Source organism: Aythya marila, assembly GCF_965140915.1.
Source record: "Aythya marila genome assembly, chromosome: 17".
Lineage (NCBI taxonomy): Eukaryota > Metazoa > Chordata > Aves > Anseriformes > Anatidae > Aythya > Aythya marila.
In genome coordinates this window covers 8,055,704-8,067,995 of record NC_139058.1, presented here as the reverse complement: position 1 = coordinate 8,067,995, position 12,292 = coordinate 8,055,704, and the positions used below count along the sequence as shown (strand labels likewise).

Here is a 12,292-nt window from a genome sequence, read left to right as displayed (position 1 = left end):
TAACCCACCCCCACACCCATCTTTTCCCCAAAACAAGTCTCTGCAAAGCCAATGCAATCAGAAATAGACATCTGTGCTTTTCACCCAGGGCCCAAGCTTGCTGCAAAACAAACTAAAAAAAAAAAAAATGTCACTGCAAGTTGTTATAACACAAAGCAATGGACAGTAAAATAAAAAAAATCCTCCTCCAAAATCCTTTGTACTGGTGACAAGCGCAGGTGGGGATCCCTCCCCACGCTGCTTCAGCCTTTACAGACAGCTCAGACCTACAGCTTCGAGTAGTTTGCGATGTGCCCTCGATGCCATGGGCACAGGTCATGGGGCCAGCTTCCAACATTAAGGATGCAACACCCACAGCACCCCAACGTTACCGCTGAACCAGGCCAGCAGCTCACTGTCCTGGCCACTGCTTCCCGGCACGAGGAGCAGATCCTGCCTCTGCTCTTCCTTTCTCCAGGGCCGCTTCACCGAGCAGGCTGGTTTCAGAGTGGGAAAGCCCTGAATGCCCGTGAAAGCCCCAAAACAGCAGTCCAAATTCAGAGAGTTTCCGGATGATGTTTCGCTCCAGCATTGGAGCCAAGAGCTGTTACCGTGTGACAAACGGCCGCGGTAGGACAGGCGAGCACATCCTCCCTGCATGCGACTACAAACAACTCCGGGGCAGGGATCTCGTGTTTCCGAGACGCACTCGCCCCAGTTAAACTGGTTCAAGCCGTACTTTGCCCCTTGCCTTGAAACCTCCATCGCACAAACTCTTTAGCAGAGACCTTTGATGTTTGCAAAAGATTATTCACATTTTCTAATCAGCCAGCACTGTTTCTAGGAGGGAGGAAAGCACTTCTGTTCGTTTTTTTTTTTTCCTTATTTTTTTTTATTATTTTTAAATAAAGCACTTTTTGGGAAAAAAAATCAAAACCTATCAATAACCTGCAGTAGCGTCCCACTGATCAGCGAAGGGACAGCGCTGCCACATCCCTCCCCCTCCCGCACCTTCCCCCCAATCTCCAAAAATAGTATTTAATATACAGCAATAAACTCTGAGCAAGCCAGAGTCCCGGAAGACATGGACCTGCTTTCACCTCTCCCACCCAGCCCAGCACCATTCCCACGTGCTTGCTACGACGCTCCTGGGACGAATCCCTTCAGATCCAGGGTGATGCACGTGCCCCAGCCCCGCTGGGCCAGCACGTGGAGCAGAGCTGCAGCACAGGAGGCCTCTTCCACACAACCTCGTCTGAGCCTTCGCAGCCCCAGCCCAGCGTTGTTTGTGCCGCTGAGAACCCTCGGCCGAGCCTGCATGGGACTAGCCAGTGAAGCCAGACTGGTGCAACCAGGCTGACGTTAAAAAAAGCATCCTTGAATTGTATTAGACTTTGGCATTTGTTGCGGAGATGCAGAAGCGCCAGTAGGTAAATTAGCTCAGCGCTGGCCCAGCTCCCATTTCCCTTGGACTCTCAGCAAGGATATTTCCTTCCCTACCACATAAGTGCACGGAGCAGACAGAGCTCTCCCACATTTAGGCACCAAACAGAGCCTGAAACACTCGGTACTTTGCAGCTGCTCAGAACCTGGCTCACATCAAGGGCTGAAGCTGCTCTGCTGCTCCTCTCCCCTCCTCCTGCATCAACAAAAGGCCTGTTCAGCCCCGGCTTCCAACACCAACACATCTCCCTGGCTGTTGCAATTTCAACTTAAAGGAAGACCAAAGGACAAAGCGCAGGTTCCTGCTCCCTGTTCAGACTCCAACGGTGCAGGGGAAGCCCTTGGCAGGCGAGTTTTGGGAGCAGGACCCCCAGCCACGCTCAGCACACAGCAGCCCTACACAGCCCACGACTACCAGGACCCAGCTGTGACTCACCCTGCTCCCAGCTGCACAGACACGCAGGCACCAGGCTGTCTGCAATTCTCCGTCCTGCCTTCAGGAGATGCCTGGGGGAGACCAGACCTGAAGGAGCCCTTCCAGTTCTTCTGTTCCCTGCAATGTTTTTGTTTTTTTTCCCACTGGCCCCAAGGGCTGGCACCAAAGATACTCGCTTGCAGTTCTGTGCTTCAGCTGTGACCTCCGGAGCTGGCACCAAGGGACAGTGAGACAGTCCCCAGCTGATCACAGGGGCAGGGAACGCCTGTCCCTTGGGGGGATAAAACAAACAAAACAAAACAAAAAAACACAACACAAAAACTCAGAAGCTCCTTAAAAAGAGAAGCTTCTTCAAATGGACTTTTATTCAAAGCCCGACACAAAGGCACCAAAAAGACGGGAATTCATTTGGCTTTCTGCTCCCTGCCACCTGGGATACTCAGAAGGGTCAGAGCTGTTGTTTCAGCCTCGCACACAGACGTGGACAATGGCCTGGCCTAAAGACATGGAAGCTGAGAGCACAGACTGTGAGACAACTGCCAGCTGCGCCCCTGCACGCCCGGGGGGGAACGCAGGGGCTGATGAAGGGGAAATTAAAGCAGCACTGCCCTGAGGCTGGATCCAGGCTCAGAACATGACCGACAGCGTTGCCTCCCCTTTACTGAAGGGAAGCTTTATTCACATTGCCCTACCTGCCCCTCTCTACACAAGTGCTCCAAGCACTGAGCTGGGCTCTGTCCTGACCCAGGGACTCGCACTTCAGCCGCCTGCTGCTGGCTGGAGGCAACAAAGCACGGCCAGGCTCATCTCTAACTGGCTTCAGCTAAACACTGCCTCGGATATTCCCTCAAACACCCGCGCTGGAAGCTCACAGCCAACACAAATGCCTACTTTAAGAGCCAGGTACCTCCTTCCACCCATCTGGCCGCCTTGCAGGTGCCAGGCAGATGATGAGGGCAGCCAGCCTGAGCACACCGCTCCCAGCGAGGTGCTGACGGGTTATCCTGCGCCCTCCTGGGTACCTACGGGCTTTGTTTGAAGGCTCCTCCCGAGTCAAACCTGGCAGGGGGGACAAAGAAAACTGCTCACAGCACCATCACGGGGGCAGGAATGCCCCAGTCACCCAGAGAGCTAGCATCAGCTTTGCAGCAGTGACAAAAACGCAAAAATCAGAGCCAAAACGACTAAACCGAAGCCAAGACTGAACTATTTCTCCTCCCTATTCTTATTCAAATGAGACAAATTCATCTGAACTGAGAAACTAGAAGGCAACAGACCAAACCCTGCACAGCTTCGCCTCAGGGTGCTGGTGGCACCAAGGAGGTGCCCTGGATGCCGGGAGAGGCAGGCAGAAGCCACCCTAGAAGACTTGGACACCTCCACGCACACCCCTTCTCTCATGCTGTGCAAGCTGTGGAGATTACTGGGTAAGCCACAAGAAGCTGAGTGATTCCTTGCTTTGAGGATGCTCAAAAAAAAAAAAAAAAGGCAACCTAAAAAGCCTGGAGGAGAACACCTCCTCACAGAGGAGCCTGCTTTCAAAGCCAGGTTCTTTGCTTAACAAAGTAGGGCAGTTTATGCTTCTCAAACTGATAAAGATCTACATGTCTCTGTGCTCCAGTTAGAGTAACCCAAAAAACACCGGGGAGATCTTTGCAGGCACCGTCACTAAACAACACGTAGCTCATGCTGAAGGCTTCTGTAAGCACCTGGATTTTAACAGCAGCTGGAAGATGAAGCAGACAAGCTCAAGCCTTTTCATCCTAGGGTTTGTTCTTAAGATCTGCTCTCTAAAACTTGCCTTTTCCTTCCAGCATGGCAGGGACTCACTTCTCCCAAACCCTGGCTGTTAGTACTCGTGTAATTGCAGAGAAGCTAATTAAGGTTCAACAGCTTGCTTTTTAGCTCCCTCAGAATTATGGCCAGGCCCAGAGCAGCGATGAATGCTATCAGAAGGCTCAGTGCCACTGCTGCAGATACGAGCACGGTGACACCTCCCCTAGCTCCTGTTTCAGGACCCGTGAGCCCTGCTTGTATCTGAGCCCTGCTCATATCGCGGCTCGAGGGTTAGGGAGAAACAAAGGCTTCAGCTGCTGGGCCCAGCAGAGCAGGAAGGCTCTGCTCAAATGCTGCCAACCACTCTCAGCTCAAAGAAAGGCTGAGCTGCTGCAGAACAAACCCAAGAACAACCCCTAGGAAAGTCAGGTGCAGGGAGGAGCAGCAGCACCAGGTGAAAAGAACACTTGTGAGATCCAGCCAGCACGAGGTAAAGCTCACCAGGACTGAAGCTGACCCTACCTGGGCCAAATCCTTCTCCCTGCCGCCAGCCAGGAGCGCTCAGCACAGCAGCACGGGAAGGCAGCTCCTCGGAAGGTACCGCGAGGGCTCTCAGGGCTCTGCTCAGCCTCTGCATGTGAAAACAGAAACCTCCTGCAGAAATCTTCCCCAGGGGACAGCGGGTGACCCGGCTGGCCAGCCTGTCACCAGGCAACCGGGGAAACCGAAGGCAAACCGAAGGGCCTCGTCTGCAGCGCTCTGCCTGCCTCAGGGTCTCCAGAGAGCCACAAAGCAGCTCGCGCCACAGCACTGAAATGTCAGATACCTGCCCCTCCATAATGCACAATCACGCGGACTCTGATGGCTCTGCACCTCTCACCACCGCAGGCAGGTCTGGTGGGACCAGCAGGGAGCGAGAGCTCGCAGGAGCAGCCACCGAGCTGCCCCTCTCTGCACGGGGCAGGGAGGGGACCTGACGGGCAGGGAGCTCAAGGACCAAGAAGCTCCTCTTTAGGCCTTCTGCTTCTCAGCTTCTTCGGAAGGACAGGTCGCTTGCTAAAAAGGGCAAAACAAGGAACTGGGCTTAAAACGAACCTTTGAAAAGAAAAAGATACTAAAGGAAACAAAAGCCATAATCAATACAGAAAACAAGTGCATCTGATCAGACGCAGGCGCCAGCCTCCTGCAGGCTACATCGGAATCCCTCAGCCACGGCTCTAACATTACAAGGCTAGGAAAGTCTCTCCCAGCTGGTGCAGCACATCAGGCCAGATAAATCCCTCTGCTCCCGGCACAGCTTGCACCCTCAGGAAGGGAAAGGTCCCCCCAGAGGCTGAGCAGCCAGCTGGAGTCTCGGTGTCTTTATGCAGGCGAGTACCATACATCGTGCTGCACGTTCAGGGAGATGCTGAAGAACCAGCCTCTATCCTCCACGGTCGTCGGTCACCCAACGGCACCACAACACCTCCAGGCTCCCGGACAAGATGTGCACCCAGGCCTCGTTTCACGAGCTGCGTCCCTGCTTAGAGAACCGTGTTCCACCCAGCGACGCAGAGATCTCGCAGCACATGGCTTTCTTTCAGCGTGGGACATGGCCCAGGACCGCTAGCATCAGCTTCCAGTAGCCCAGTACACAGCCAGGACTCAGTTTGCTCTTGGATGCCCCAGGGAGGATCAGAGGCTGCACATGGCGAAGGGGAAGGTGAGGGCCTCACTGCTTGCTGGCAGGGGGAAGGTAAGCTTCCTCTTACCCGAACCTGCTATTCATTCCAAATGAATCACCTTTTTTTTTTTTGTTTTTTTTTCCTTAAATTATGAACAGTATGGAGAAATTGAAAGCAACCGTGTTTGGTCCAACTCCTTCCCTCCCAGCCCCTCGGCTGATGCTCTGTGGGGCTTTGCTCTCACAACCGGCAGAGGCAGAAGAGGGTAGGAATAAAGACACCAAAGGCCACCAATATAGGGAACATGAGGCTGCTGTTGTCCGAGGCATAGGGGTTTGGTGTGCGTGGGCCTGACTGAACCCGGTTCTTATTTGCCTGTTTTTTAACGCTGGAGCCATCGTCGTATTCATCCTCGTCGTCGTCGTCCTCTTTTTTCTCCAGACCTGGGTGTGGCTGTAGCTTTGGAACATCTGGTGAACAAGACCAAAGGTTGCAGGATTAACCCAGGAAATAACCCCAGCAGCCCCGTTCCCAACCACCACACACACACCAGGTACAGAGCACTCAGCGATCCCTGAGCACTGCTAAGGAAAACTGAAACACCAGTCACAGGGATCCTCAAACTCCCCTGTTCAGGAGCTAGAGGGGCTCCAACTCCAGCACAGACTTGCAGAGAGGTTGAAAGAGCGAGGACTGTGCTACCAGAGGAACTGAGATCTGAGAAAAAAACAACACTGCCTCGTCTTCAGAGCTGAGGAAGCAAAACAAAGCTCCAGGTAAGAAACACAACTACCAGCTAGAAGAGCTCCATAAATTACTTGTCTGCAGGGCCACTGCTGACATCTGAGGCCAGAGGGAATTCATCTGCAGCTATAACCCAAGACTGACCAGACATGCTCCCTTCTCTACCCCGTACTCAGGAAGCCCTGAACCAAATTCACAGTACTCATTCTGCCAACGACGCAGCTTTGTGCGCTTACAGGGTAGGAAAACACTGACACCTATCTCATTCTGCAACTGCACCCTGTGGGAACTTGCTGAAAAAGAAACAGTTTTGGCAGAGGTGGGTCAGCAGGAACTATGATCTCATGGTCTGAGAAGCAACAGGCTGCTCTCCAAGGGGAAGGAGCCCTCTCCAAGGGGAAGGAGCCTTCTGGCTCAGGAATGAAGCTCACCTTCCACTGTTCCTTGCAGAATGTACAGGGCACAGATTTTCGGATTGTCATAGTAGCCCTAGAGAAAGTGAAGAAGGAAATCAGTGAGCACATGAAATAATGACAGAAGAAATGATCTCCCCACCTCCCATCACCTCTCCTCCCCCAGCACACAGCCACATCGCACGGCTGGGGATGAAGGGGAAAAGGAATCTCGGGGCTCTGACCAGCAAAGCCTTGTTACCTTTACAAACTCAATGTGGAGCTTTCCTGTGAACGTGGAAACCTCTCCCTGGACACTCAGCTTCCCCTTTTTGATGCTCATGGGAATGATCTCATCGTGAGCCGTGCTGTGTCCAACTCTGTCAAAAATGTCCAAGTCCTTCACCACTACGTGGCCATTCAAGCGAACATCAAAAACCTTTGGGGCAGAAGGAATGACACTGTCAGAACGGATTCAGGCAGGCAGCAGTTGAAAGGGGAACAGAAGAGGAAAGGTCTCTGCTTGTTCTGCATCCAGAACAAGAGAGCACTGCAACATACACTGTACCACCACGCATGCTCCACTCCCTTGGGGAGGATTCAGAGGCCAGAAGCAGCCAGAAAAGGACACTGAAGCATTAAGGTTGCTTTCAAATACCCTGAAATTCGCCTCGTACCTTCAACATAATTCCCAGAGGACAGACCAATTCTGCTGTTTTATTTGTGCTTTTCTTTCACAACTTTACACCTACTGGCTGAGGGCCTGCTCCTACCACCCCGGGGAGGATGCGGCACACCACAGCGAGGGAGTTGGGCCGTTTCTAACAAACTGCCTGAAGCAAAGCAGGGAACAGGAAGCACTCAGTGAAGCTATTGACAGGATGCAGGGGCTGAAGGAGGTAAAATGCTGAACTGCTAACCACATCTGAATTCAAAGTGAAAGTCCTCCTCGGGGCCATAATGACTCAAACTTCGCTCAGCACCTGGGGAATCCCAGCAGAACCACATGAAGAAGAACTCGGCCAAAGATGCCTCAGCTCTTCAGCCTAATCTGCGGTTGTTTTTTTGCATCCCATCTGTAAGCCAGCCCCACCAGTTCTGTTCCCAGAAGTACTTCTCTGGCAGGAAGGTGGCACCCTGTTTAAGAAGCAGGGCTCTAAAGCAGCTGACTGAGGGGGGGAAAGCCAGACCAAACCACACACCACTTCTCTCCCAATTTATCACAGGGCTTTGGGTTCTTTGTTCTGCTGCTTCCATGTCTGTACAGGAAGGATTTCAAAAGTAGGCAAGGATTATTTATCTCCAAAGAGCTATAATGAGGGTTGAATTTAACTCTATGCTTCCACGGTCAGTTTGAACCATTATCAAGTTTTATTACATTTGTAAAGATTGTTTTGAGTAGTTTATTTTACCCAGACCACTTCCCTGACTCAGTGTGTGCAATACTTGCTCTGGCACAGGCATGCAGTTGCATCAGGAGCCAGTGGCCAAGAGAAAGGTAAGAACATTTCTCAAACACAGCACAGCCTAAACAGATCCTAAGACTTTAATGCAAGTCATGCAGAGGTGCCTGTGTTTGTTTGTGTGAACACTCCTTTGTAATGCAGTTTTCCAAGCCAAATGTGTGTTTGTAATGTGAAAGAGAGCTCCACGTTCCAGACCTCCCTCTTCAGAGCTCTGTGAAGCTGACCACTGGTGCCTCACCTCACACCTCTCTATGCAAAGCAGCAGAGGCAGCCTGAGCACGCAGGCTCAGCCAGGAATTTGCATCAGAGTCAGTAAAACTCAGTGGCACGGAGCTGTTGCTTACCTTCTGCTGAGACTGTGCAAAATACACTTCTGCAAACTTCAAGACCAGCACATAGTCACCCTCCTCCTTGATGGGAACTTCGTAGCCAAAGGTTTCCTCGTTGTAACGCTCCGTCTGATACAGAATCTGATCTTCCGCATTGGACCGCAAGATCGGCAGCTTCATGCCATAGTCGGAAGCTGGATTTCAAGCACAAAACAGCGAGAGGAACGGTTAATTGGTGAGGCACAAGGAAGAGACACTTGAGTTACTCTTACACGCTTAACTCCCGCTGTGGCCTTAGCACTTGCTGCCCCAGTAAGACCCCTCTGCCTCCCTGGGTCAGACCAGGAGGAGGCACTACTGGAGGAGCAGAGGTAGCCAAAATCCCAGAACCTGGGTCTTGTAGAAAAGCAGGTCTGGGCCTGCTGCAGCCTAAGAGAGAGCAAACTCACTCGCACCATTTTAAAAAGAAGACTTGGTTTCACAAACAGGGCACAGAGCCAACGGACTTGGCCCTGGACTCCTGCTTCAAAGAGGAAAAACGCCTGGAATATTTTTACAACGTTTCCAAAGTACAAACTCTGAGTGCGAAACCAAAGCAGTCACTTCAGGACTGACTGGACTCATTCATTCAGCACATCTGAAGTCAGGAGGCAACGGCATTGGGTTTTAGAGACGTGTGCTCCTTCAGCGAAAACCTGGGGGGTGGCAGAAGGGAGAAAAGCATTGCACAGATCTTACGAAACCCTTTCTTCTCACCACAGCCACGCAGTAAGCATCGGCTGGAAGACAGGAAAAGAATGCAGGAGGGTACACGAGGGTTTCAGGAGCACCAGCAGCTCCATCAGCCATCTGCAGGTACCTGTAGAGCCCCCAAGAAGGGCCCAAGCAGTACAACCAAACAGGTTTTTCTTTTTTTTTGTGATTTCTGTTATTTTCTCAGGTGTTGTCCCTTCTTGCTCACTAATTTGCCACCTCTCAAGCAGCCCTCAGAAGGTCTAACCCTGCCGTGGCATCCTGTTGTGTCAGGGTTACTGCCCAAGTGCAAACCGCTGCGTGCCCTGAGGGCTCAGGATCCATCCCCCACCAAGCAGGGGCAGCGAACACCCTCTGCCCACCGGCACTCCACTCAGAAGCTGATCCCGACCAAGTTCTCCGCTGACACTTGCCATTTCCACCCCTATTTCCATGGGAACAGACACGGCACCGGCCAAGACAAAGCAGGAACCACCAACCCGGCACACATTGCCGAAGATGGAGCCAACGCAAACGAGCAAGAGGAAATTAATACCAGCTCTCAGTCTCCTGTTTCACACACAGCTGCTCTTTACCACTCAAACCAGGGCACAGAGACCGGAGGCTGTGATCAGCAGAAACACAGAGGGCGAGGAGCTGAACCTGGCCTCCCACCCGCACATTTCGGGTCAGATCATAGTGATAACAAGCCCGAGGCTCCACGAAAGTCAGCTCCTGTCAGAGGGAAGCCTGAGTACGGAGAGAGTCCATGAATAGCCACGGAGGTAACAGGAGAGGAAGAGCCGGCGGCCACGTAGCAGAGGCTGCTGGCAGAGCTGTGGCAGCGAGCTGGGCTCACAGCACGGGGTGTGCGCGGGGCGGCTGAGCGGGGCCAAGCCGTACCCACCGCATGCACACAGCCCCCAGCCGTGCTCTGTGCCCTATGGGGCCTATAGGGCTGAGGCTCCAGCAGCCCAGAGCAGCGGCGTGCTCCCAGGCAGCCACCCCACAGCTGCCTCCCAGCCAGGAGCAGGGCAAAGGGGCGATAAAAGCCCAGGGGGGGAGGCACGGCCCCGAGGGGTGAAGCCCCCTCCGTGTGCCCGGCCCCGCGGGCTGCCCGGGGGGGGCTGCACCCAAAGGGGGCATCGCAGCGTGCCGGGGGGGGGCCCTGCTCCCTGCCCGGTTCCCGGCTGAGCTCCACAGCCACACCGGGAAGGGACGAGCCCCGTGGGCAGCGGTCCCCCCGCCCGGTCCCCCCGCCCGGTCCCTCCGCCCCGGTTGCCCTCACCTCGGCCCACGCGGCCCTCGAGCGGGTCCTTGCGGAAGTGGATGCCGTTCACGTCCACATGGGCGTCCCCGCCGGCGTTCACGGCCCACACGACGCTGTCGGCCAGGCCGCCCGCCGCGCCCCGCACGCGCCCCGCCGCCAGCAGCAGCAGCAGCGGCAGCAGCGGCCCCGACAGCGGCAGCGGCGCCCCCGCGCCCCCCATCCCGGGCTCCCGGCGCCGCGCCCGCCGCCCGCCCGCCCCTTCCTGCCGCCGCCAGGGGGCGCCCGGCTCCGGTCCCGCCGCCGGGGAGGGCCGCGTCTCAGCCAATGGGAGCGCGCCGCCGTGAATATCTTAACGCCCCGCCCGCGCGGGATTGGGCGGAGGAGGGGTGTGTTTGCATATTCATGAGGCGGCAGCCAATGGGAGGGGGGGGAGGCAGAGCGGCCGCGGGGACGGCGGGAAGGGGGCGAGGCTCCTCCGCCGAGCCGCGGCGCGGAGAGCCCCGCCCACACGGTGCGGGAGCCCCGCCCACCCGGGGCGCTCCGCCAATCGGGGAGCTCCAGCGCGGCCGGCGCGCGGAGCAGGGTGGGATGGCGGCGGGAAGCGGGGAGCCGGGCGGGTTGCCGGGGCAACGGGCGGGGGGGCGGGGCGGGCTGAGGGGGGCGGGGGGGAGGGGGGGGCCCGGCCGCTGCCTCAGGGGCGGCCCCGGGGCTGTGCCCGGGTCCCCGTCAGGGGCTGGGGGAGACCTCCCAGATCCAGCCTCTGAGCTGCCACCTACCAGTCCTCCCCACAGCACTGAGCCCTACATCTAAACGGCTTCTCAAGCCCTCCAGGGATGGTGACTCCACCACGTCCCTGGGCAGCCCGTCCCAGTGTCTCACAGCCCTCTCAGTAAGGTTCTTCCCAACTTCCAACCCAAACCTCCCCTGGTGCAACTTCAGCCCCTTCTCCCTCGTCCTGCCCCAGGTGAGGGTTCCCCCGCAGTGCCCAAAGCACCCACAGGTTGGACACCCGCTCCCTGTCACCGACCCGCTGAGCCACCCAGCTGAAGGCCCCATCTGCACCAGTAACCAGCCCCAGTAACCAGTAACCCGCTGCTTACAGTAACCAGTAACCCACCGCTGGAAGGCTCGGGGCTGTCTTCCCACCCCCTGGGCCAGCTCCTGACCCCACAGGGCTGTGGGGCCCGGCTCCTGGCCGCCCCGCTCTGCTTTGCTGCCTGGAGCTCTTTGGAAGCCTCCCTGGTAGGGGTTTGAAGAGGAGAGCAAAAGGATTATCTCTGGAATTAGATTATTTAGATTGGAACTCTAATCTCTGACCCTGCCAGCACAAGAAAGTAGTAAAACTCCCTGGGATTACTCGGGTTTTCTTATGCAAATAAAGCCAGGCTTGCAGCAAGAGCTTCTGCTGGAGGAAAAAACAGAGCTGGGAGATCTGCCCTGTGTGACCTGCTCAGTGTCACCGCAGAAACTGGCAGAAAGCAGCCAGGGGTCATTTGGCACAGGCTCAGCTTTCCTTGAAAGCAGCTGTGGCTCCAGGGCTGCCTCTGATATGGCACCAAGGTGCCCTGTGGCCGCCCGTCCCCTAACACCGGCGTCCCCGTTTCTTGGACAAACACGGTTCTGCCAGGCTGCAAACACAGGGAGCATGGATGGGAAAAGGGCAGCCCCTGCTCGGCTGTAGGCAGAGCAGTTGGTGTGCAAGCACTGCCTGCTCCAACAGGTCCTGCTCCCTCCCCGGGGTGAGCACAGGCAGCTCACCCGTAAATACAGAGAGCTGTAAATACACATTTTCCAATTTCTTGGCTCTACGAGTGGGCCAGCTACACAAGGAGAGGCGCAGAGCCCGCATGCACCCAACTTGCAAATAAACCCTGCTGCTGCTGCGCTCACAGGTACCTACCTGCGCTCCCTGCCTTCACGTGTGCACACACAGACCTTGCCCAGCGCACACGGCTGTGCAAACACAGCTACACACACACACAAACAGAACCACAGTTTTCCCACTGCTGGGATATCAGTCACTGCTGCAGCTGCGCTGGCTGGCACAGCAACAGCAAAGCA

The 12,292-nt window shown here is 55.5% G+C and overlaps 1 protein-coding gene across 1 annotated transcript; it reads right to left on the bottom strand.

The window, feature by feature from the left end:
• Positions 1 to 1,983: 1,983 nt before the first annotated feature.
• MLEC (malectin) lies at positions 1,984 to 10,458 on the bottom strand. The gene is made up of 5 exons (XM_082773867.1): positions 10,250 to 10,458; positions 8,245 to 8,423; positions 6,697 to 6,873; positions 6,474 to 6,531; positions 1,984 to 5,768 (listed from the first exon to the last, which is right to left on the bottom strand). The coding sequence occupies exons 1-5, from the start codon at positions 10,449 to 10,451 to the stop codon at positions 5,539 to 5,541; spliced, it is 846 nt and encodes a 281-aa protein (XP_082629993.1). The 5' UTR covers positions 10,452 to 10,458; the 3' UTR covers positions 1,984 to 5,538.
• Positions 10,459 to 12,292: the final 1,834 nt, after the last annotated feature.

What these genes read in the sequence shown, in the direction of transcription:
- MLEC (XM_082773867.1), bottom strand. Translation starts at nt 10,451, where the DNA reads ATGGGGGGCGCGGGGGCGCCGCTGCCGCTGTCGGGGCCGCTGCTGCCG. An exon ending in CGAGGGCCGCGTGGGCCGAG is followed by an intron (nt 8,424 to 10,249) that starts GTGAGGGCAACC and finishes CTTGAAATCCAG; the next exon opens with CTTCCGACTATGGCATGAAG. An exon ending in TCTGCAAGGAACAGTGGAAG is followed by an intron (nt 5,769 to 6,473) that starts GTGAGCTTCATT and finishes CTTGTTCACCAG; the next exon opens with ATGTTCCAAAGCTACAGCCA.